This window comes from Cladophialophora bantiana (assembly GCF_000835475.1).
Source record: "Cladophialophora bantiana CBS 173.52 unplaced genomic scaffold supercont1.3, whole genome shotgun sequence".
NCBI classification, from domain to species: Eukaryota; Fungi; Ascomycota; class Eurotiomycetes; order Chaetothyriales; family Herpotrichiellaceae; genus Cladophialophora; species Cladophialophora bantiana.
Window position 1 is genome coordinate 477,016 of NW_015971577.1, and position 24,199 is coordinate 501,214.

Genomic DNA, 24,199 nt, shown 5'->3' on the forward strand with positions numbered 1-24,199 from the left:
ATATGTGCAATTGTGAACCTAAGCAGACACTAGAGTGTCACCCAGCTTTTACATTACTCTTGGGTAGGACGATTCCGTTGTGATATGAGTGTGTTGCTTTTGTACGTGATTGACATGTGGTTTGCAGTATCCTCACGACCACCGCATTCTAGGCTAACAGAACCTTGTGTGAAAATGAATCTCAGAAGGCATCATTCTACTGGTCCGTGGCCGTGAAGCTTCACGAGCTTTCGGAAACGTTGGCATTTTGACTTGTACTGCCTCAAGTTTACCTTGGGACGACTTCCTTCGATGCCAAGTGTGGCAACCCGGAGACCTCCCGACGACATCCAGCACTTACGCAGCTTTCGGGCTTTGAGCACTTAATATAGCATCGAAGTGAGCCATGCAGCTATGTCCAAGGCAACGACTGGCTGATTGGAATGTGGACGTCAGATATACTGGTTTTGGGGCTTTTGTGGGAAGTCCGACGTGCGAAACTTTGTCTCCTGTCCTCTCCGACCGGGGGAGATGGTAACAGTATATATTGATGTGTTATATCTGATGCAAACCTTTCAATTCCCACAGCTCACCTCTGAATAATCTCAAGATGAAGGCTTCGTATTTTTGGTCAAATTTTCTGATCGCGTTGTCCGTGAGCGGAACGATCGCTGTCGATGATGTTGGAGGTCAACCAGGAACTATCCCAGCAGAGTTTCCTCCATTCCTTGGAGGTAACTCTCCATGGTTTCCAGGTAATTCTTGCAATACAACAAACACAACAACTTCCAAGTCTCTGACTCGAATTTTCTATTGCAGGTCCAAACGTAACTGAAATTCCATACGAAATCCCTGAGGGATGCACCGTCGACATGGCCTCGGTAACCAGCCGCCACGGTTCTCGTTATCCTGACCCCGCCGTATACAAACAATGGCTGGGCCTTCAATCTAAAATCCAGAACTCTTCTGCCACAGGCCAGGGTGCACTCTCTTTCATCTCTACCTGGAACCCCGCTCTACAAAATCCAAGCAAAGTCCTCACTCAGCTGTCCGTTGGCGGTTACAAGGAGTTGTACGATATGGGCGTCACATACCGTTGGAGATACCCTGGCCTTTATACCGACAACGCGCGCTTTATTCTATGGGCGAATGCGTTTTTCCCGACCTCGCCAAGAGTGATCGACTCCGCAAAGCTCTTTGCTCGTGGATTCATAGGCCCCAACGCAACAGCACTTGGAACGGTGTACGTATTGAACAATACAGATCCCCGAGGTCTTGCAAACTCACTGGGCGTGTCCGATTTATGTCCCGCCTACAACGATACCATGGGCGGACCAGCAGCCACCACGTGGGCGAACATCTACCTTCCGCCTATTGTGGCGCGGATTAACGCCCTCACGACACCCAAGGGAGCCGTCAACTTCAATACCACGGACGTGGCCATGTTTCCCCCACTATGTGGCTTCGAGAGCGAAATGACCGGCAAAAGGAGTCCATGGTGCGACGTCTTCACTGAAGAAGAACTCCAAGCTTACGAATATTCTCAAGACCTTCGGTTCTACTACGGCCACGGGCCGGGGTCTCTCAAAAACAGTACCTTCATGCTTCCTTTCCTCTCAGCCCTAGTCTCCCGCTTCGTTGATGGACCAAACAAAACGTACACTTCCAGCGACGGCACAGCATTCACTCCTCCGCCCTTTATCGCAACCTTCACCAACGACGCTCAGATCAATCAGCTTGTCAGTCAAATCGGCGTCTTCGACGGCCAAACACCCCTTCCACCGAACCGGATCCCTGATAACCAGAGATACATCTCGTCCCGGTACGTAACGATGCGCGGAACCATTGGCTTTGAGCGACTCACCTGCACCGGAAATGGGAAGCGCGGCCAGGCATCGGGCCAGTTTCTCCGCATTATCCTCAACGACGTCGTATACCCCGTCGTGGGCTGCGACTCGGGACCTGGCCGCTCATGCCCATTGCCCGAGTACGCGCAGCTCGTGGCGCAGAAGCAATCCCAGGCAGGAGGTTTTGTGGATGCTTGTTTTGGAGCCAACCAAACCGCTGCGAAGTTGGCGTTGGCAAAGGCGGGCATCACCGGTATTCCAAAGACGACTTTCTTGTCGGACTTGGCTGTGCCCTTTGCATTCGCAGTCAAACCATGATAGAAAGACGGCATCGTCGGCAAGGGCGATGCCTCCGCGGGCTGGCTTGCCCAGGTTGGGTGTTGCTGAGTGAATGGCTTTGCAATACGTTGTGCTAACGGCACTTGAACTTTTCTGGTACAAAGGCAGACAACATCTACTGTGCGAATCAAGCAGTCAACCTGTAACGTATCTATGAAATGAATACATATTCATTGACTCCGATTCTCTGTCGTCTTCGAGATTTGCATTGTATGGCACTGGATCTTGTATGGCGACTATCTATTTCCACTATCTATTGATACCTCCTCCGCTTAGAACCACGTTCCTGCGCCTTTCTGTAATTGGATTAGTTGAGGCTAGTCCGTGTCTGGTGCGGTCACGACCAACTGTGATGTACCGAACTCTACAGCTGCTATCGATCGAGGATAAAATAATCCGTCTAGTCTGCTTCAAACATCAGCATTCAAGTGAGGTTTCAGGCAGCCATGCAATGCTGTTTCGAATTTATTCTGTCTGGGTGATATCTTCCAGAACATGAAGCTGATCGAATACAACGGGAGCCTTGCATATCTGACAGTGCTGACATGTGATTATGCTATCAACTTAGGGTCAAAGATTCGGTGCCCCATCCGAGGAGCTTCTAGGTGGCCACACTCCTTTCCTGAATCTATGCTAGTCTCTTCAAAGCAGTTTAGATTCAGAGCTTAGGCTCTACTCTTGATGCCTAAAGATACAGAGGACACACATGCACTGTTTATTCCATCTGACCAATATATAAGCCGCTTAGGCGAATGCGCAGGCGTGCTCCGTGATCCGTGATCGCTTAGGGTACTATATGGCAACACCCCTTGAAGCCCTCCTATAGGTTTTGTGCAACTGAGATGCTGTAATCGGACGCTTACGGGTTCTGACGGAAATATTTAGACCCTTCAAGGCAACTGTCAATGTAAAATATCGGCGCAGCGCAAGGTCTTGAAGTATCTGTATTTGGCCTGCATAGGTACATGATAGCTTTAGCTTCATGTGATTTTCTGGGTATTTTTGGTTCTTGGAGATACGAGCATCTGCTGGATGCCGCCCTACAGTAGCCGCCCGAACTCCTCATTATCAAACGAAGCATGGATTCTTCTCCAGGCGTTAAGGAGCCAGTTTCACATCTGCTTTATACTGTGTTGTATGCAGGTTACGTCCTCGGATTTTATGTGAGACACTCAGCCCGATACTAGAATCTATTGTGGTACACGATCAAGCAATGTTCCTTCTAACATCAAGTGACAAAGACACTCTCGCTGATCATCTATCGTGTGCGATTCCATCCGTTGGCGAAATACCCCGGGCCGTTCCTGGCCAAAGTTACGTCTTGGTATGATTTCTACTTCCTTGTCAAAGGCGACCGTCATATCGAAATTTGGCGACAGCACGAAATCTATGGTTCGTGCCGCTCATTCCAATCTGCCTACGTCCCTTCAATTCTGACGGCTATACCAGGGCCAGTCGTACGCTACAGACCAAATTCACTTTCGTTCAGCACACCGCGTGCCTTGCAGGATATATACGGACCTCGCAAATCAAATCTGATCAAATCTGACTGGTATAAGTTTAGCCACGCCGCAACAAATGGCCAGCCCAACACCCACAGCATTGTAGATCGAGAAGGGCATGCGGTCAAACGCCGCATGCTATCGCACGCCTTCTCCGACAGTGCGCTACGATCAATGGAGGAAAACATTCTGTATAATGTGCGGAGATGGTGTTCCTTGACAGCAGGCCTGAAAGATAAGAACGATGTCGACGGGTGGACGAAGCCCAGGAACATGGCCGCCTGGGCAAACTACTTGATCTTTGACATCATCACTCTACTCGCTTTTGGCAGGTCCTTCGATTTGGTTCCGCGAGAAGAGAATAGGTACGTGCTGCATCTGATGAATCAAATGATGGGATTTGTCTACACCGTAAGTAGCTCGACCTTCTGGGGCGTGGCCAAACTTTTCGGCAATTGGGGGGAATCCACTGACCCACATTGCATACCAGGCTGGTTATGCGCCCTTTTCAGCGCTAGCTCGACGCATTATTGCGATCCAATGGCTGAGCAGGCTTATCGGAGGCCAAACGGTTCGTGATCAACAAAGGATGGTGGCTTTTGCACAAGAAGCAATCAATCAGCGACTCAGGGAACACAAGAATCAGCAGAGCCCACTCGACAACGGTCCGGCTCAGAAAGATATCGTCTATTACCTTTTGCGAGCCAAAGACCTGCAAACGGGGACTTCCTTTTCCGAAACCGAGCTGAGTTCTGAAAGTGTGCTTCTGCTTCTCGCTGGTGGCGATACCACGGCAAGCGCTCTCTCAGGCTGTATTTTCTATCTTCTGCATAACCCACGCACTCTCCGCCGGCTAATTGACGAGGTGCGGTCGCAATTCGGCGATGCCGAAGAGATACACCCCTCGAATCCGGCCCTCGGTTCCTTGCCATATCTTCGAGCGTGCATCGACGAGACACTGAGGATGTCGCCGCCGACGTTGGGGCCACTCACCCGCAAGGTCTTGGATGGCGGCGCCATGATCGACGGCGAGATTTACCCTGCAGGGACAGAAGTGGCGGTGACTACTTACGTTCTTCAACACCGTGAAGAAAACTTCCCAGACCGCTTCTGCTTCCGCCCGGAGCGATGGATCGTGGACGAAAAGACGGGTGTTTCGCAAGACGACGTCCAGGCCGCACAGGAGGCTTTTGCGCCGTTCAGCATCGGTAGCAGGAACTGTATTGGGAAGAACCTGGCCTACATGGAATTGAATACGGCAATTGCAAGGCTGTTGTGGCAATATGATGTAAAAATCGTTGAGGCTGAGCCAACCGCAGAGGGAAGAGGAGATGGAGTTTGGGGGAGGAGAAGAAAGGGGGAATACCAAATGTCTGACTTCTTTATTGCCGAAAGAGATGGTCCTGTTGTCGCCTTCAAGCCGCGTTAGCCAGATTGAATCGTATTGGACAGGAACGTCGCGAGGGCCTACTAGTTTTCACCATGTTCCCTTCAAAAATCACAAAATTAGATTAGTGGTCGCTTTTTGTGGTCGATGTTCCTAGGGTCGGGTGTTCTTCGGACACACAACGGCGGCCACAGTCGATCAGTTACCTAGCAATGGCCTCTGGCGATCCCCTCAACAGGCCCGAGGCTTGCGAAGCCGACTTCAAGGTTACACTGCCAGGACTGTGAATTACTTGATCATACCCTAGGTGAAAAGGCGGCTATCCACCTCGCCAGGTCTGGGGCCTGTTGATGTCATTCCAAATGAGGCTAGTTTGAAATACGAGAGGCTTGGCTGAAGCCTCTCTAGCCTTCAATTGCCTCCACTAACTAGTTCCGTAAAATCTCCACATTATAACTTGCGACTTGGTGAGGGCAATAGGCGTATAATGTGCAACCTCCTTTGAGCTCCCCTTTACGTCATCTGGAATCCTCAGGTAAGCTTCCACGTCACCGTTACACTCCTCAGGTCTCAGAGTCTCTTAGATTTGGGCCTTGTCACCCGTGCCGCAAAAGCTATCCCAAAGAAATTCTAGAATGTGTCCGAACCTATGAATCATCGTTCGATTTCTGTCACCCAGGTGGTCCCGGTAATGGTTTACCCATTCGATGCTCTTACATTGGAGGTGGAAGTGATGGGTGAGTCTGTCAACTGCTTTCCTCCGTTCCAGATCAGCAGCGATGGCTGTTTCACAAAAGCATCAAACCGAGCATCATCGCTTAGGTAAACCGCGCCTAGATAATTTTCAAGTATCCCTAACCAGAGGCTGACCCTTTTTATGTTTTTGTCTCCTGAACTAATGGCGTGGAACGTCCAAAATCTTTCGTAAACAAGACAGCCAGGCAGAACCAAAAAGTTGGCTGACACATGCGCATTATATGGTATGATCTATCTGGATGCCCTACCTGAATCCCTGTCAGCGCTGCTTCATGGGCATTCATTTCCGACCCAGGATCCTTCAGGTCGCGCCACCACGTCCTTTTCATGTTCAGGTCACTTTTCGAGCCCTGATATGCCCCGTTGAAACTAATTTGGATTTTCGGCTAGAAGGCTTTGAGCAGCATGGGCGACCCCCAATTGCCCTTGACCAGCCTGTTACTATTTGCTCCCAACTTCTCGAACAACTTCCGCTATTTCCTCTTGCTGTTCTCGCTCAAGCTTGCGAAACTTGCGCACTACTTGCAGGGTAGCATAGTAGCTAAATGGCAGTGCGAAGAACCAGAGGCCGAAATTGATACTCGCCGTGGCGATCAATGCGGTCGGGACTGCCTGCACTCCAAACCCTACAGCAACTCCAGCTGTTTCAATTCCTCGAAGGAGAGAGCTGTACCGAATTTGGTCCCCGGGAGAGTCGGATAGATTGCTAATGCACCAGTAGATATAATTTTCGACCATTCCGAGACTGATGCGCTCGAACATGTACAGTCCAAAACCACGGCCGAAGGTATTTTGATCGCCCCAGTCCAACGTAGGGTTTGAATGACGGTATTCGTTCTGGATGATCACTGCCCAAATCCAAGTGGCGCTATTGAGCATGGCTATGAGGATGTAAGTCACGATGGCTCGCGTCTTTCGGTCGTTTGACCATGGCAGGTCGACAAGGGAACCGCAGAGCCAGGTAGCAAGCGTACCGACAACAGCCGACATGAAGCTCCCTAATGCACGAGACCTGACTGTGAAGTATGTTGCCAGATATGTGCCAGGATATGCTTGAATCCATCCAAAGTACCAGAACAAGGGCGTCAGCAAGAGGATCGACTTGCTCCTGACCAGACGCCACATCTGTGCGAGCTCGGTCTTCCAATCGATACCTCTAGCGGCTTGAATTTTGGTGCCATCGTCGCGCTGCACTTTCTCTGGATTCGAAAGCAGCAGGCCAAAGAAGAATCCAAGGCACTGAATAGCGATGAAGGCTTGATAGGTCTTGTAGCCAACTTTGCCACGATGATTGGTAGTGTGATTGATCGCAAGTGAAATGGCGCCACCAATGATGTTCCCAAAATTCCGGAAAGTAAACCATGTCGCAATGTAACGGCCTCGTTTGTGATGTTCTGGGTACCCGGTGGCAATGGCGCCTTCGACACTCCAAAAGAAGCCAGCACTGATCCCGCAGGTCACAGCACCGAGATACACCATCCAAGTTGCGCCTGTGCGATTGTTGAGATATAGTCCCGCTGCGTACAGGGGATACCCCAACGAGCCAACAGCGAGCGTCCACCTGAAGCCGATGGCGTTGGTTAACCATGGTCCAGCAAAACAAGTCACAGTCATCAGGGCGTAGAGAAGTGCATTGGCGGTGTTTACGAGGTTAGGGCTCTGAGAACCCCCAACCCCAAGGCCGTTCATAGCGCTCCAGATTCCTGGGGCGCAAAAGGCGCATAGGCCGACAACTAGGATCTGGAACAGGGTTCGGCGGAAGAAGGAAGATCGAATGCGTGAAGAGACATCACCATCTATTGGCCCTGAGGGTAGAGATGGACTGTTCTGAAACTCTTTATCCGAGGACAGAACGGACTTCTCATTGACCGGTGCTGTTGCCATATTGACCACAAAGCGTGGATATGTATTGCAAAGCCAGTGGAAAAGAGAGTTCTTGATTCCTGAATTCCTGTTTTGAGATTGAATGCCAACTGTGTTGGACTATAGAACGTACTTTATCATGTCTATGGCCAGAAGACGGCTCATGCCACGGCACATCTGCGAAGGTGAAATCTAAAGAGATTAGGGCAAAGAACATCCTTCGCCATTCTTTGGGGCAATCACGCAAAGAAGGCGAGGGGTGACACTATAGTGAGCCAGTGCTTGTTTGTATTGCCGACAGTTGTCAACGCCAAATGCGAGTTTTGGCTGGAAGCCGAGAGGACTGATTTCGAAAATGTCTGGCTCCACTACATCGCTAAATTTGTGAATACAACAATTGCACATCGGCTCCGAGACGCTGCTAATGGAAGTGGGAAGGGGAGCATAGTGTTTACAGGAGGACATGACACAGACGCCCGTCGCATTCGTGATCTTAGAACGGATGACGCCACGGCGACGACGGGTTGTTACAATGCCCAACGGAGAAGTCCACTGGCATCGAGTCGCCTCCCTTTTATAGCGACCTATTTCCATCCAACAATCACACTACTCCACGGACAAGACCTTCCCAACTCTCTGTATCTAACGACTTTGGAATCAGCAGAGGCAAGATGACGACCGCGGTGCAACCATCCGAAGCGCATCCATTCAAAATCGACGCGCCTTTGTCAGCGTCAACGCCAGTTGCGTTTGAGCCTTTTGATCTGCCGTCGAGCAATCAGCGAGTTCTTGGGCCGCCTCATCCCAAGGACACGGTCATCCCATTAGCGTTGAAGCCCGCAATTGGCGATAGTGCAGAGATTGACCTGGATAGCGTCGTCGACACCATCAAATCTCTCCAAGCGCAAGGCGGGATACTAACCAAGACACTCGCCCGCCACGGAACACTGCTTTTCCGCGGCCTTCCCATCCACAATGCTCAAGATTTTAGCAAGTTCGCCCATGCTTTTGGATACCAGCCGCACGAGATCATTGGAATCGTCGTCAACAGGCCAGTTCTGGCCCCAAACGTGGCACCGGCGAACGAGGCGCCAAAGGAAGTTCTAATTTACAACCACAACGAGTCTCCACAAGTCCCCCACGCTCCTGAGTATATCTTCTTTTATGGCCATCGAGTCCCCGAAAAAGGGGGCGAAACTCCCATCTCGTCATCTCTGGAGCTGTTTTACCGAGCGCAGCAGGAAATTCCGGAGTTCGTCTCTGAACTTGCTGAGAAAGGAATCCTCAGCAAAGTGACTTACAAAGTTGAAAAGCAGTATGAAGGCGGTTCAACGCTGAAGCAGGCGTTTGGGAAGAAGATCCTGGATGGTGATGACGAGGCCACAAGGCGGGCAAAGATCGAGGCTCAAATCTCCCGGTATGGTCGCGGCCAACATACAACATGGGAGTGGACTGAGGACGGCAGCATCGTGTTGACGCACCGACTGCCAGCTATCCGAACCCAGCCAGGGACCAATTTCCCCACGCTCTTCACCGGTCTGGCGGCGTATTACAAGAACAACCAGCACGACGCCAACAAAGGGAGGAAGAATTCGGCACAGCAGCTTTTCGGCGACGGGACGCCCATCCCCGAGAAATATCTAGCACACTTGGCTAACATAACCGATGAGATCCGCGTGCTGCACAAGTGGGAACGTGGTGATGTTCTCGTATATGACAACATCATTGCTCAACATGGTCGACAACCGTGGGAGGGCCAGCAAGAGGATCGTGTGGTTATGGCCAGTCTTTTCGACGGACATAGTGTGCCCGGGGCCTACGGTGACGAAGACTGGGCTCAAGTGGTCCAAGCTCTTGACGGGTGATGGAGCACATCCATATATCAGCTCCCTAAGACTGGATCTTCTCCCGCAACTGTGCAAGCTACAACCTCCCCATTCGATTTAGGATAGGTAGGATGTTGAAATCCCCTGACCTTCTTGAATCTCTTGGAAGATTTCTCCATGAACAGCTCTATCTAGCTAAACTGCCTTCTTCATCAGGCGACCCAACCTCTCTCAGCAATGCTATTTATCAGAGTCATGACTACTTGTTTCCATCACGTTATAGTCCCGCAACCATTCCGTACGTTAGCACACCTTCGCCGTTCGGCTGTGCCCATCCATCGGCATTGACAATTCCCTCGCCGATTCTCACTTCCTCGACCGTCCGAAATCCCAAATGGCTGTAAACTTCCCTTGCATGCTGATTAGTCGCTTCTAGCCAGACAGGGATGTCCTGTTCTGGGGCCTTTTTGAGGAAAGGATCCACTAGATTCCGAATAGCGCCTGCACCGCCATCAAAGGGAAAGAGTCAGTCATGCTTTGATGAATCGGAGTGCCCAGCCAGCACAAACATCCCCTGTTGACCGAGCCATACCTTTTTCCAGCCTGGTGGGAGCCCGTGCAATTAGATTGAGATACCAGTAAGTCCGATCACCCAGATACTTCTTCTTGAGCGCGTCGAACTTCTGTCTGTACTCAGCAGCCCCTTCAGAAATGGGGCCGGCGCTATTCACGGGCTTCTCGACCCCAGGAGGAAGCCTATGCGTCTTTCGTAAGCAGGAAGAAGGAACAAACTCTTCGTAAACGAATGGACCAGGCGGAGGGTCTCTCCAGACTTCTCTCTTACCACAACGCCACTCCAGCCCAGTCATAGGTTTGAATCAGTATCCCCCCGCCCTCAAACCGGGATTTTATATGAGTGAGCCAGTATTGAACACGGTGGTCGAAATGCTCGAGTTTGGGGTGGTCTGGCTGTGACTCTCGACCCAAGAACAGGTATCGGTTGAGAGCATCGTTGGAGAAAGCCGCCGCAATCACATGTGCAAATTTGTGCAAGTCTTCTCCAGCACTAATTGTGTTGGGCACATGTGCTTGGGTCTCGGTTGCCATGGTATGAAGTATCACGGAGACTGAATTTCTCGGGAAAGTCTATGAGACCCAGAGAAGCAGAATTGAATTCGTTGAAGATGATTCTATGCTCGCTCCGATACAAACAATTCGGAGAACTCCGTGATGATTTTTTTTTTCTCAAGCAGCCTTACCCACGAACACTTCAACTTGTTAAGTGAAAGAACCCACCATATTACTGCTTCTTACGAATATCCATTTACAAGTCGAGTCGAACAAATTCAATTTCTCTAAAGGGGCCTTCAGACCCTCTTTTCCTTTGAGGATTTATACGACCGAGGAGAAAGCGGCTTTTTGTTACGTTATGCCGTCTTTTGGTTGGTCAAAGGGCATGCATGATGTTAATATGGTCAAGATAATGCCATAGCTTGGCTCAAAGCTTGGGGTAGGCGAAGAGATGCCTTGCTTCAACTCTTCTGTGGCCTTGGTGCTCATCCATAGTGAGCGGCATTCGTTTTAGGCGGAAGCTGGCAATGCGGGTAGGGTGACCACAATGAACGAAGCCAACGACGTGCAAGGGTGTTGTGAGGTCGGAAAATAATAATCTGGAGACGGTAATCGAAGGACTGGAACCATGCGTGAATTGTGAGAACTTAGGCCATTCTGGATACAACTACTGCTAAATGAAGACACAGTTGGTCTGGAACTGGATCGAAAACCGTTATGAACCGTGGGGATCAAAGTCTCTACGATTCTAGAAGGCCGCAAATCGCGTGATAGCACACAAAAGGAGCGAAAATGGCGCGACTTCGTCTTATAGGCAGTTTGACTTACACAAGCGAGGAATGTAGGGTGTTGCAAAGCATCTGATATCTGCAAGGGCCGAAGTGAAGACCCATTCACTCGGAACCGATGGTTGTGGAGAACATCGAACTTGGTACGATGGTGCAAGATTCCTCCAGAATCGCGATCACAACCTGAACGCTGAACAAAATCTCTGCTAAGCTCCTTGAAGACAAGAAGAACCGAAACCCACGTGGGACATTGGAAAGTGGATATGCTAGCATCAATACCTAGGTGCGTCTCTGCTATAAAGTTTCCCTCTGGTGCAAAAAAGGGTCATTACAGGATAGATTCCTCAGGATTCTCCAGGATGGCTTTCAAAGGGACATCTAGTAGCTCGAGCATCGACCATGGCACAACTACATTTGTCGTGGGACCTGAGAAGACCGTTACTGCCTTGGAAGCGAACGACGACTCGCCAGACACACGTGCCGCTAGGAGAGATGTTTCTGGGGACGTCCTCGACGACGGACTACGACGAGGTCTTAAAGGAAGACATTTTGTGATTATCGCGCTCGGCAGCATCATCGGACCAGGGACATTCTACGGGCTGGGCTACGCCATCTACTTGTCTGGCCCTCTGGGGGCGCTGCTTGGTTTCATCATTGTCGGCATGTCAAGAGCTCCTCGATTTACGCGCTCTCTGGCACAGCATGCTCATATTCTCTAGGAATTTCGGTCTGGGTGTTGATGCAAAGCGTTGGCGAGATGACCACGTTATTTCCCATCCATGGGGGATTTGTCGAAGTACGAGTGTCCGCCATGATTCTCGAACCAAAAACTAATGTGGTGCCAGCATGCTGGCCGCTTTGTTGATCCTGCCCTGAGCTTTGCGATGTCATGGTTGTATTATCTCATGTGGAGTGTCTTCCTCGCTGCAGGTATATGGCTCCCCCCCCCCCCCCCCCCCCCCCCCCCCCCCCCGGGAAACCCGGTATTCGTCGACTAACTCTGGCAAGACTGGAATTCCGCAATCTTAATTCTCCGCTACTGGGTGCCAGACTCTACAATTCCTTCCTACGCTTGGGCTCTTATCTTCTGGGCAGTGTTCTCCGTTGTCACGCTTCTCGGTGTGAATGTATATGGAGAGCTGGAGTACTTCTTCGGCATGTTCAAGTTCCTCTCCCTCATCATCCTTTTCATACTCTCCATCGTGGCCGATGTGGGTGGATTCGGCGGTGGATACATTGGATTCAGATATTGGACGAAACCAACAGGTAGGTCTGTGTGAAATTCTTCTGCCTAGTGAGCTGAAGATTTTTAGGTCCTATTATACATGGAATCGATGGATTTGGACAGGTCTTCGTTCTTGCAGCAGCTTACTACGTTGGCACGGAAATTATTTCTTTGGCTGGTGGCGAATCGAGAAATCCGAAGAAAGACATCCCAAAGGTACATTGCTTCAGGTCTACAGGCAGTTCAGTCTGACGCGTTAGAACAGGCCATCAACTCTGTCGTCTATCGCATATTGGTCGTATATATAGGCATGCCTTTTTTCCAAGGCCTTATATGTCCGTCAGATTCGCCAGAACTTCTGAACGCAGACTCGGTAGTTGCATCGTCGCCGTTTACGATTGGCTTTACCAACGCGGGTTGGAAGACATCTGGGCACTTTGTCAATGCTTTGATAACGGTGGCTTTTGTCTCCGCAGCCAACGGCGTGGTGTATGTGCAGTCACGCACAGTCTACTCCTTGGCGTTGACCGGAAGAGCACCGAAGATCTTCGCAAAGACGACATCCCGTGGAGGTATGGAAGACAGAACTTGCATCCGCTAGAGACGAGAACCTGACTTCAATAGTACCGTGGTTTGCTATATTGACCTCCAACCTCTGGGGCTTCCTATGCCTAATGAACCGGAAGCTCTCCGCAGGCCAAGTGTTTGCATATATGACAAGCGTGGGAGGCACTGCAGCTTATATTGCCTGGGCCGCCATCATATTCACCCATTTGCAGATCCGGGCCGCGGCGAAGAGACAAAACATTGATGTCAACACGTTTCCGTACAAAGCCTTTGGGAACATCTGGATCTACCGCCTCAATTTTGCGTTCAATATCTTCCTCCTCTTCATCCAAGGGTACACGGTCTTCAAACATCCCTTCAACTGGAGGTCGTTCATTGCGTGCTATATCACCATTCCGACCTTTTTCATCCTGTTTTTCGGGTTCAAGTTCTACTACAGAACTCGTTGGTACGTATGACCTGGTCACAAGATGGGAATATCACGCTAATCGCTCCAAGGGTCCGGCTTGACGAGGTTGATTTCTCGGACCGCAGAGAATGGATTGCTCCTGCGTCTACAGCATCGTATGACTCGAGATCCTGGAAGAGGAAAGTCTGGGATATGTTCAAAGACTGAAGTTGTCTTTGACTGAGGGTTCTCGCCTGGAGTTGGCTTGGAATGATCCTCTCCCACTCCACATATCTATGGAAGGGGTTTTGGTCTTCGCCAGCAAAGAGGATGATAGAATCATTCCCAGCGCTATCAAAGGCACTACTCTTCGAGAGACCGCTGCATGTAAACACTTAAAACTCTCTCGATAGAACTAGAACAACCCCCAGCTGCCTTCTCTTTTAAAAGAAAGAATTGACTGGGCATCTCCCCCTGATTACAGATTCTCTTGTACTTGATAGCCTCTCGGGCTTGGTACTGACCGAGATCCTCCCTGTTGTGGTGTCCCCCGAATGAATGACCCACACCTTTTCCAGCCCAGCGTAGTACAATCTTCTACTTTCGGCCTAGAATGAAAAGACCCATTTGAGCCCACAGTTGCACCTCGGAGATAACCTCGATTTACGGGAGGGACGGCAAGGGGTGTCTCTATTCCAAAACTTCTTTCCAGCAGCCAGAGTACAGGCCTACGCTCCCCCAGACGCCCACTGCCCTCCGGAAAAAGAAAGGAAAGCGAAGGATCCACATGATTGTCAGCGGAGGGCCTAATTAACAAGCAGCTGTCCCTTAATTGTGTGGTTGCAAGCAACCCGGTAGGTGGCTTTTGCTGGCTGTATGTACGGATCGCGGCCCGAAATTGGCCAAGATTGGACATGGATTGATTGGGTGCTTCGGCCTTGCAGCCTTGTCATGGCGAGTGGGAATTTCGGAGATGCCAGTCCGGTTCTGGGCTCTGCAGCTTTGTCATCAAACAGGCACTTCCTCTGCTATATGGAGTACTCTGAGCCCCTTCCAGGTTCTCGCAGCAATATAGGAATGGCCTATAAGCGAGGGCGAAGGCGGAAAGCTCGCAGTTACCTTCCATTTCCCACGGGCACGGGCAGTAGTAACGGGGTTGTTGGCCATGTATAAAGATTGATGGGCCCGCCAGAGATGTGCTTGAAGCAAGGCTGAGAGACAACTTCCAAATCCACTGCTCAAGACCAAAATCAGTCACTGTGCTCACCTTAATTAATACCGACAAAATGAATACCACGGGTGTGAACTACACCAGGAAGTTGGCCAGTTTCGCGGCCAATGCCACCTTTTCTGCGATCCCGTTGAGCTTCCTGGCATTACTTCCGATTTTCATCCTTGATACTTTCTCCGCCATGCTCGTCGGCTCAGTTCAGCCCGTCTACCGCTCTGCCGTTAAGGCGGTGGAAATCACGTACGGAACCGGGAGCACGCATGCCGCACACACTACGCTCGACGACACAGTCTCCTCGCTCTCCAGTCAGATGTTCTTGTTGAGCCTGGCTGCAGTCGACTTCGAATTCGAGCATGTCATTCAAAACGCGCACCCGGCTTCTGCTATGTTTCCAGCCTTGCTTTGCGTCCCGGCCGCCCACTATAAGACTGGCAAAGAGCTTCTCACGGCAATCGCGCTCGGATACGAACTCGCAACCAGAATCGGCGCAGCCAGCACTGCACAAGTAGAGTCTGTGAGAGGCTTTCATAACTCTGGGTTAAATGGAGATCTCGCCACCGCTGCTGCGGTGGGGCGCCTCATGGGATGGGACGCTGACACCATCGCATCGGCAACGGGCCTCGCTGCTTCCAGCTCGGGTGGTCTCCTCGCCTTCGTCAATACCGGCGGAATGACCAAGCGCCTGCACCCTGCTCGCGCAGGCCAACTTGGTGCTGAGGTCGCCTTTCTGGCTCATGCGGGGGTCGTCGGCCCTGCAAATGTCCTTGAGAATCCGCTAGGATTCCTCCATGCCTTCTCGCCGAGTCCACAACCCATCCTCCTAACCGCCGGATTAGGCGTGAACTGGACCGGAGAACAGATGATCCTCAAATTGGCACCTGTCCACGCACGCGCACAGGGCTTCGTGTTTGCCATCAACGACTATCGATCTCGTACCAACCAGAGTTGGAGTGCCGGCGACATCAAGAAGGTCACCATCTATGGGGGTCCGGCGGTTCTGGCGTCGAGCAATTAGATCCCTCAACCAAATTCACTTGTATCGGCCCAGTACAGCGTCCCATTCGGCATCGCCCCAGCTCTGACAGTCGACCTGCGAGACCCGCTCAACATGAACGACGCATTGGTGTCAAACACGACAGCGCAGTCAATTGCTGCGGGTATGAAACATGTCCAGATCACCGGCAACGCCGAGGATCTGGCCGGATACATGACCTTGGAGATCAAGGGCCAAGAAATCAACATCACGGCCAACGGGTATCCCGGCATTCCCGGCGATCCGGGATACGTGCAAGCGGCAAAGAACAAATTCGCAAGAGTTACTCAAGGCCTATCCGTGGGTGCCCATGGCGCTGCTGTAGAGAAGAATATCGCCGATATAGCCAACGTCACGGACGTGTCGGTGTTGTTGGGGGAAATGGTCGAGGTGGGAAGCGCAACTACGGCGAATTATGGCTTCAGCACGGACACGACCCTGGACACTTTGAAGGCGTATTACGCCGGTCAAGCGCGAAGCAGGGTCCTGCCTTGATGGAGTAACTTATGAACGACGAAGAAGGAGGGATAGATGGACTGCATGCGGACACAATGTATGGATAAAGGATGTTTTGGGCAGCATTGATCTTCCCGTATCTACAGCGGAGAACCCGTCGCGTTGGTCAGTTTGTGTCGTGCGTTGATCAGCGAGCTTTAGCGCGGATTGTTTTGAACCTATCTAGGGGTTATGAACAGTCTGCTTGACCATTGAAGAAAGAAAATCTATCTGGCGAGCGGGAGTTACAACGAGATTGTAGGTGAGATGTTGCCCTCGTGCCAAGGCCTTCTAGCCTGGCCCAGTCAGACGCGTGTCTAGACAAGGCTGATAGCCATATCGGGCTTAATAATGAGCGGTCTCTGGGCATTCGGAGACGAGGGCTCCAAGGCATACATGAAAGAATCGGGTCTCAATGTCCTGGTGCCGTAACGTGAGCATCAAGCTCCCTCAACCCACCGTATCGCAGATGGGAAATGATCACATGCTAGCCTTTCTGACAGAGGAGGAGAATAGAAGGTCAATGGATGTCAGCACTCGGAGAAGCAGCACGTCCAGGACGAGGACGGCCTGGTCGAAGTTTATTATTTCCTCGTCCAGTTGATCTCAGAAATAAAAAACCACACCGCTCACTGGTGTGGTGTTCCTCAGATGCCCCTTCATCTGGTCATTATCTTCGATTCTAGATCCTCACCATTCGATGTGGTCATGTTTAAGGGCAGTCCAATCCCTAGCGCACATAAGACACTATTGTAGTCCCGGCCCATCCATGCATGCTCTTTACAATACCAGAAATGAACAAAGCGCCCCCGCCACCAAAAGATACCGCCGCACGTCCACCGTGGCGGTGACGGCCGCATTCGTTGTCCCTGCCGTCCCGCAACAACTGGCCCGATTGTAGCTCACGCCATTTGCGTCCGCCGCGACCTGAAACACGCTCCCATTGAAGTTTCCAATGTTATAATAGTCCACCAGCAAGAAGTTCGGCGCCCGGTTCCACATCGTTGTGCAGTTATCCACCGCCCACCCGGCCGAGCCGAACCCATTCACCGCATTCGTTTCATTGAGCAGTGTAAAAAAGGGCACATCGATACTAATACCCGCAATTTCGACGTCCAGATTCAAGTTGTGATTTGCCATGTACATTCTATCCTGGCGGGTATTTCGTGCTTGATTCGGAGGTCGTTGGGGTGTGCATGGGAAATTTCTATCGGTTGGAGAGAATGGCGTTTCCCACATTTGCGAGAATTCATCGAGCAGCCATGGAATGGCAGTCTGATTGGCTTGGTAGTCGAGCATGACGACTGCTCGTTCATTTTTAAAGATCATTTCAGCTAAGGTGGGCCAAGAGTCGAGGGGCATGGGCGACGTTGGAGGAGTGTAGACAAAATCGATCAAACCAGAATTGACCACTGGTGCAGTGAAATTCTGCGGCGCGACGACGTCGTAGTTTCCCATGAGGATGGCGATGACGTCGTAAGGGTGGTTGCGAAGCCATTCCGTTACCGTCGTGAGGTAGGCTTGTAGAGTGCCGGCGTTGAGAAGTTCACAGGACGTGTGGCAGAGATACATGGTCCCATTTTGGAGATGGGCTTGGAACTGGACTGCGATGGTCTGTTAGCTTCTGAATGGTCATCCACAGGCACAGCCGACATACGCATTCGAATACCGTCGTTGAGTTGGGTCTCGACGTCCAGCATTTGATTGGAGGCGAGATTGCCCGGACGTACGAATGGGCTGTTGTGCGCTGCAATGTGAGTGATGTTGCTGAACTTCCGATTGCAAAATGAAGGATGGCCATTACATGGAACGGTATTTGTGGGTTGCGCTGAAGACGATGTGCTTGAAGCCGTTTGGTTTGTGGTTGCCGTCCCGTTCAGGGTAGTGGTTGTTTTGGAAGTCCCCACCAATACAGTTTCGGTGGCAGACGATGTCGTTGTGGCATTATTAGGGCCGGTGCTCGAGGACGCTGTCGTGCTGTTTGGGGTTGCAAATATACTCGAAAGGTCTGTAACCGTAGCATAGTCTGTGGTTGCGGTGATAGTCAACGTGTTGGATTCGTCAGCATATGTGGTTCCACTGGTGGCATAATCTGCGCCGGTTGATGTCGCCGGTTCAGTCGTCTCGGTTGATCCGCTCAACGTGACAACATCAGACTGAGAGTAGGCTTTCAGAAGGAGGCCAGCGAGCACGAGAGAGGATATCAATCGCATGGTACCAACAAACCAAGCGGAAACCGGAGATACAAATCGCTGTTGACACGACACGGTAGCGGTTCAAGGAGCATGAAGAGAGAGGGACATTGAACGTGGCGACGGGGGAGAAAGTAGACAGCGAGGATGGCGAGATGGATACGGCTTCACGTGATCTATTCCATGCAGGAAGCAGCGAGCAGGTTGTACTGGGTATCGAATGGCGCCTTGATGACGCGCGTTGTTGTCTTGGATCGGAGAAATGTCACCGGGGGCTTCAATGTGAGGTTGTGTCATGACGAGGCGGATCCATCAGCATCAGCCCTACCCAGCACCATCCTTATCGTAGGTGCGTTCCTCGTCTCTCATTGAATGTTCTGTTGATTTGATGTCCTCGTCCCAAAAGACGTGGTTTGTGTTCATTGGCGGTGCTTCTTTCAAGCTCAAGTTTTTTGACATCAACCTGTGATGAGAAAACAAGGTTGTTGCCCTGCCGCCATTCGTTTCGACCTTACCCACTGCGTCTTTCCTAAAATGGAAATGATACGTGTATGGCAGACCATGCAAACGTGTCAACAATGCCAAGACCGAAGCTCGTGGTGCTCAACCACCAAGCCACCTACGCTGCCAGACGGCTTCAATCCCTGATGGTGCCACTTATTGCAGTTATCAAACTTCATGGCAACACCGAGACCTCAGCAACTTGAACTACTTGGTGTATGCAGAGACTGTAGTGGGTATTATTGATTGGGAAACTGCTGGCTGGCGGCCACCATACTAAGAGCTCCAGTGCATCCTTCAGCCAGTTAACGCAATTCCACTCCTTGGTCCCATCCTTCACTGGTGCTCGGCGCAAGACCGTATCAAGGCGAGCCGAGTTCTCGACCTTGCCTATCAAGACTCGCACTAACAGCGTCCTTGTCGGTTGAAGAGACACAAGCCTCTTATCGAACCTTCAATGTATACCATGAGAAGTGACTTTGTTCTTTCGCATAGTATCGTAGACCGACCTTCCCTGGCTTGTTCGACTTGGGGACCGACCAGGAAAGCCCAGTGATGGCTGTGGTCGAGACAGCGCCAGTCCGAATGACAGCACACGCTGATCCGTGTTCAACCAAAATGGGTTCCAAGCGTATCATTTAGCACGGGACAAGGCTGATACCCAATGTCGTGATGTCATTGTGGAGTCCGAGATCCACCCTCCGGACCTCCTGCTCCGCTCTTGCATCCCAAGCCACACTCAATCACATTGCACCAAGGGCCTGCTGCGGGTGTACGTACTGGGTACCTACAGTGAGCGCCAGGCCAAAGATCCCTGGGGCTGTTTTGCTGGCCCTCTTGGCACCCATGTTTTGTCAATATCATCTCCCAGTTCTCTCCTCTGCTTGAGACAGGGAGACAGTGCGACTAGAGATGAGCCGAAGCGACTGATGAAGAGGCCTGCAAATCCGCTATCCAATCCTCGAGCAACAACATGGCCATCTTCAGACGCTCCAAATCCGACAAGCCCGTCCCCCAAGACCCTCCATCTGACAAAGTTCCCTTGGGCTACAGAAAATCCAAACCGACAATCCTCCGCACATTCACCGTAACAGTCTATCTTCTTGCCACCATATTCCTCATCCTGGTGGAGATAGGTAACATCAACAACAAAGCCGTAATCCGGTCGACCTACTTCCTCAAAATCGAACTGGCAAACATCATCCCCGCATCGGTACCCAATGCAGTCTTCATCAACAGCATTGCCCAGTCCATCGGCCTGCATGACTTCTACCAAGTCGGCCTGTGGGATTTCTGCGAAGGATACAATGGCGAGGGAGTCACGCATTGCTCCCCGACCAAGACCTTGTACTGGTTCAACCCCGTCCAAATCATCCTGGACGAGCTTCTGGCGGGGGCATCCATCACCCTCCCCGCCGAGGTCGTCACTGTCCTCGACCTCGTCCGACTGGCATCCGCGTGGATGTTCTCCTGCTTCCTCATCGGCACGTGCCTGACATTCCTCTGCGTTTTCGTCTCTCCCATGGGGTTCTCGCGGAAGCCGCGGTGGCAGCACAAGACGAGACGTATTTTCCTGCGCCAGTTCCCGGTCTCCTTGCTGACCCTGGCTGCGCTGCTGTTCACTGCAGTGGCGTCTCTGATCGCGACCATCATGTTCGTCATTTTCCGCGACAAGTTTTCCGGAGCCGCAGACTTGAACATCCACGCACACCTGGGGAAGCCAATGTTCGCCTTCATGTGGATTGCTACGGGCCTGGATTTGATCGGGTTTCTCGTGCAGCTGGGCACATGTTGTGGGGTCTGTTTCTGTACGGGGAGGAAGAGGGCAGTCCGACGGAGTCGACTCAACACGGCTGGCCACGCAAGAGCTGATGATACCGAGAAGACGCTGCGGGAAGTCGACAACACTCCCAGGACAGATGGTTCTTCCGGTGGCATCCTTGGCTTTAGGAGAGGGGAGCGAAGCTGAGCTGGACCATTCACTTCGCTGCTTCTTCTAGGTCATGCCGGAGTAGCTTACTCTACAGTCGGAAGCGAGCAGAAACCAAGCTCGGCGTAGAAGATCCTGCATAGAAGGGTTCAAGCAATGATATACCGTGGGCGTCAGCTTTAAGTTTTCCTTTTCTCGAATCAAAAAAGTCGTCCTGACTGCGATCATTGAATGCATTGTCCTTGCTGGTGATACAATTAGATTTTTGATCCATTTTCGTCCTCCGCTCGGACAGAGCGCCCCTTTCCAGATTCCTCATTTTCAGATTGCCTCAAGTCGCAGACCTCGGGTAGGTCCTGCCCATTCCCCCATGACCCAACCCCCTGGCCGCGCTCCCTGCTATTACCGCACATTCCAACTCTGCCTTTTTCAAAAGGCGACCCACTCCTGTATCCAGACCAGTCCACCGCTCCCGCTCTCCTGCCATCTATTCTCGCCGGTCCACAACCCCGTTCCTCGCAACTTGCCCTCCCTTCCCTCCCTGTCGGCATGGCAATACCTCAACAGGACCCTTCTCTCGTCCAGGAAGAACGTGATATCCACCCACTTGGGTTCCAATTCATCCGCAACAGCCCCGCACTTGACCACCGCATGTTCTTCGATACTCGATATCTTTTCGGCGATGGAATATACCCCCAAAGTGTCCCAGACGCGGGATTGGATTTCCGACTTGTTAAGCAGGGAAGTCACCTGATGACGCACCTTTGTAGATCGACAATGTGTGGCCCCTACATAGAGTGGAGGTCCGATCCCGCTGTCCATGCTCATCGAATGTTCATCATACGCGAAGAAGGATGAACGGTTCAAGATGCTCTCGCTAAGGACCAACAAGCGGGCAAAATGGGCGTTCAAGGCCTCTTTGCGCTCCGCGTAGTTGCGGCAGGACTTGTGGCAGTCGCAAGTTTCGGGCGGGTCACACAGCGGCACGATCACTTCACCCGTGTCAGGGGAGTGGAAAGCCATTTGAGCAAGCAATAAGAGGTACGCGGTTTCGCGATACGCCTTAAGAAGCTGAGCCGGGTGGCGGTCCTCCGGGTTACTCCGACATTTTTCGCTCTTGCTGTATTCTGCGAAGGCCATACTCCACTGCAATAAACGGCAGATGTGCGTCTGGTGACGCTGAAATCCTGTACCTATCAGCAAGCCCTGCTCGAGAAGGGTCCACGAGTGCCAGATCCATTTTACTTCCGTGAAGAGCTCGTCGCGGGCCTCAGAGAGTGAACCGAATGCGCGAGGGATGATGTGGGGATTTGGATCGGGGAAGGACGCAGTCTCCTGTTCAGTTGGGGAAAAGGGACTCAGATAGGGGGCAGGCATTGACTCTTCCGGGTCGCTCAGCATTTTGGCCGCCCCTCCAAATAGGCGGACAGATTCAAGCTCTAGTCTCAGGAATAGGCGTCGCAGACTGTCGTGGCCTATCTCCACGGCGCGATATTGCGTATCTTTGTAAGTTGTGTGCATCTTTCGACTCAGCAGACCCTTCAGAGCGGCAGTCATATGCATTTGCGCGGTATCGTAATTGCCCTGGAAGGTCTCAAAAATGCTGAATAGTTTCATCACGATCATGTTGATCTCGGCCGCATTCGGGTGGGAAGCCATATCATCCGACAACTTTCGAAGCGCCTTGTGGTACAATTTGTCTGCAATATCACAATACTCAAATGCCTCGCGAGAAATCCCCAGCTCGAACCTTCGATGCACAGCACCCACAGCAGCAGCGGCAGCAAGCACCGTGGGATGTTGGTGGCATGCTCGCAGGATATATGTCCGCCAGATCGAGCTGTCGAAGTATGCGGCGAATTCGGGCCCGGTGCGCGAACGGAAGAAGTCGAAACAGAAAAAGTCATGGTCCGACTCAAACATGACGTTCGATGGCGACCGGCAGAGTTTGTCGTTGGTAGGTTTGATTTTGGACCCGCTGATGGCAGGGATGGCAACTTTGTCTGTGCTCGTCTTCTGTCGTTTCGAGTCGGGCTCGATGTACTGAGGTGAAGACTCCTCCGACGTTGAATGTTGATCAGGGGATTGACTGACATAGCCGTCGCATTTGCGACCAGTGCTTGTACAACGTCGACAGAAGGGTTTCTCCTCATCACACTTCTTTCGCCGGATTTTGCACGTTATGCATCCAGTTCTGACCTTATGATGCGTTTTGCGAGTCCTCTTGGGCTTCTCCATCACGGGGAGGTCTTCGATTAATGCGATGGTTGTCATTTCGCCAAGGTCCCCAGGATTGAACGGTTAACTTGAAAACCGGGAGAAGAGACCATTGTATACCTTCAAAAGCGGGGCATGGCGATATATGTAGAGCCGCCAGAGGCAGTTCCTTACCGAATACGTGCCATGGCCTTTGCTAATGCACTATGCATGCAGAGAAGAGCTTGCCTCTTGAAAGCAGCCCGAGTTCCTGGCTAATGAAAGATGCTGGTCGATGATTGGTTTGAGCGTAAATTTTTCGACTCGTTATGCTGGACAGACTCCGGTTGCTGACATTGGAGTCCAGGCAGCAACGTCGCTGGGATCCATCAGATTGGCTCCTCAATGCCACAGGTACCCTGGCAAGCCTAGCCCGGTGGTAACCGGGGAGGTGTGGCTGCTCCGGCCCAGGCATTGCTTCATCTGAGGCAGCTTTGAAATACCGGATTTGCCAATTCCAGAGCAACGGAGGTGGTCATTCTCCATTGCAGGTGGACGAATGCAAAAGCCTAGCTGCCTAGCTGGGTGAAAATGGGAAGATATTGTTCTCGCTCACTGTCCACCACCTAAGAAGTGATCCTGCCCACCACGTGAAGGCGTGCCTGGGCCATTGTTCGCTGTCAGGTGAGCAGGACTGGAAAATGCGGAGGTGAAACATTGCCAAAGTGTGACATGAGCGAGACCCTGGCGAAGATTGTGTTTCCAGACACTGGTAAAGCTGACTGAACGGGGTAGTTGGGGGGATGGGCAAGGGGGCTGCTGGTTTGAACAGGTGACAGGTGGTGAGCGGCGCAGGACAACAATGTCGGTGTCGGCGTCGGTGTCGGAAGCACGCAGCTGCGGAGGCCGTTCCAAGGGGTCAAGGTACCCATCGCAGGTGGAAAAAGTGCCCCGCGAATTCTGGCACATAAACATTGACGCTCACGCCGCAGCACAATACTCACTACCAGCTACCAACTCCTCCTACCCGTGACTCAAGTTCAGCTTTCACAGACCCTTTCGGGCTTCTCTCTGCCCTCGATC

The 24,199-nt window shown here is 51.7% G+C and overlaps 11 protein-coding genes across 11 annotated transcripts; 7 read left to right on the top strand and 4 right to left on the bottom strand.

Annotated features, from left to right (window-relative positions):
• Nucleotides 1–589: 589 nt before the first annotated feature.
• On the top strand, nucleotides 590–2,144 carry Z519_02077 (uncharacterized protein; the record flags this gene model as incomplete). Its single annotated transcript, XM_016759834.1, has 2 exons — nucleotides 590–734; nucleotides 799–2,144. 2 exons carry the CDS (start codon nucleotides 590–592, stop codon nucleotides 2,142–2,144), a joined length of 1,491 nt encoding a protein of 496 aa, XP_016623355.1.
• A 1,100-nt stretch (nucleotides 2,145–3,244) lies between these two features.
• Nucleotides 3,245–5,096, top strand: Z519_02078 (uncharacterized protein; the record flags this gene model as incomplete). The annotated part of the gene is made up of 4 exons (XM_016759835.1): nucleotides 3,245–3,328; nucleotides 3,407–3,557; nucleotides 3,615–4,078; nucleotides 4,158–5,096. 4 exons carry the CDS (start codon nucleotides 3,245–3,247, stop codon nucleotides 5,094–5,096), a joined length of 1,638 nt encoding a protein of 545 aa, XP_016623356.1.
• Nucleotides 5,097–6,251: 1,155 nt separating this feature from the next.
• Z519_02079 (uncharacterized protein) lies at nucleotides 6,252–7,694 on the bottom strand (the record flags this gene model as incomplete). Its single annotated transcript, XM_016759836.1, has 1 exon — nucleotides 6,252–7,694. The coding sequence occupies one exon, from the start codon at nucleotides 7,692–7,694 to the stop codon at nucleotides 6,252–6,254; it is 1,443 nt and encodes a 480-aa protein (XP_016623357.1).
• A 650-nt stretch (nucleotides 7,695–8,344) lies between these two features.
• Nucleotides 8,345–9,538, top strand: Z519_02080 (uncharacterized protein; the record flags this gene model as incomplete). Its single annotated transcript, XM_016759837.1, has 1 exon — nucleotides 8,345–9,538. One exon carries the CDS (start codon nucleotides 8,345–8,347, stop codon nucleotides 9,536–9,538), a length of 1,194 nt encoding a protein of 397 aa, XP_016623358.1.
• A 238-nt stretch (nucleotides 9,539–9,776) lies between these two features.
• Nucleotides 9,777–10,606, bottom strand: Z519_02081 (uncharacterized protein; the record flags this gene model as incomplete). Its single annotated transcript, XM_016759838.1, has 3 exons — nucleotides 9,777–10,000; nucleotides 10,092–10,255; nucleotides 10,344–10,606. The coding sequence occupies 3 exons, from the start codon at nucleotides 10,604–10,606 to the stop codon at nucleotides 9,777–9,779; spliced, it is 651 nt and encodes a 216-aa protein (XP_016623359.1).
• Nucleotides 10,607–11,717: 1,111 nt separating this feature from the next.
• On the top strand, nucleotides 11,718–13,766 carry Z519_02082 (uncharacterized protein; the record flags this gene model as incomplete). Its single annotated transcript, XM_016759839.1, has 8 exons — nucleotides 11,718–12,003; nucleotides 12,060–12,154; nucleotides 12,204–12,288; nucleotides 12,367–12,624; nucleotides 12,672–12,799; nucleotides 12,849–13,155; nucleotides 13,208–13,598; nucleotides 13,649–13,766. 8 exons carry the CDS (start codon nucleotides 11,718–11,720, stop codon nucleotides 13,764–13,766), a joined length of 1,668 nt encoding a protein of 555 aa, XP_016623360.1.
• A 1,058-nt stretch (nucleotides 13,767–14,824) lies between these two features.
• Z519_02083 (uncharacterized protein) lies at nucleotides 14,825–15,784 on the top strand (the record flags this gene model as incomplete). The annotated part of the gene is made up of 1 exon (XM_016759840.1): nucleotides 14,825–15,784. The coding sequence occupies one exon, from the start codon at nucleotides 14,825–14,827 to the stop codon at nucleotides 15,782–15,784; it is 960 nt and encodes a 319-aa protein (XP_016623361.1).
• A 93-nt stretch (nucleotides 15,785–15,877) lies between these two features.
• Nucleotides 15,878–16,297, top strand: Z519_02084 (uncharacterized protein; the record flags this gene model as incomplete). The annotated part of the gene is made up of 1 exon (XM_016759841.1): nucleotides 15,878–16,297. One exon carries the CDS (start codon nucleotides 15,878–15,880, stop codon nucleotides 16,295–16,297), a length of 420 nt encoding a protein of 139 aa, XP_016623362.1.
• Nucleotides 16,298–17,077: 780 nt separating this feature from the next.
• On the bottom strand, nucleotides 17,078–18,510 carry Z519_02085 (uncharacterized protein; the record flags this gene model as incomplete). The annotated part of the gene is made up of 2 exons (XM_016759842.1): nucleotides 17,078–17,901; nucleotides 17,955–18,510. The coding sequence occupies 2 exons, from the start codon at nucleotides 18,508–18,510 to the stop codon at nucleotides 17,078–17,080; spliced, it is 1,380 nt and encodes a 459-aa protein (XP_016623363.1).
• Nucleotides 18,511–19,963: 1,453 nt separating this feature from the next.
• On the top strand, nucleotides 19,964–20,959 carry Z519_02086 (uncharacterized protein; the record flags this gene model as incomplete). Its single annotated transcript, XM_016759843.1, has 1 exon — nucleotides 19,964–20,959. One exon carries the CDS (start codon nucleotides 19,964–19,966, stop codon nucleotides 20,957–20,959), a length of 996 nt encoding a protein of 331 aa, XP_016623364.1.
• A 390-nt stretch (nucleotides 20,960–21,349) lies between these two features.
• Nucleotides 21,350–23,194, bottom strand: Z519_02087 (uncharacterized protein; the record flags this gene model as incomplete). Its single annotated transcript, XM_016759844.1, has 1 exon — nucleotides 21,350–23,194. The coding sequence occupies one exon, from the start codon at nucleotides 23,192–23,194 to the stop codon at nucleotides 21,350–21,352; it is 1,845 nt and encodes a 614-aa protein (XP_016623365.1).
• Between the last annotated feature and the right edge of the window lie 1,005 nt (nucleotides 23,195–24,199).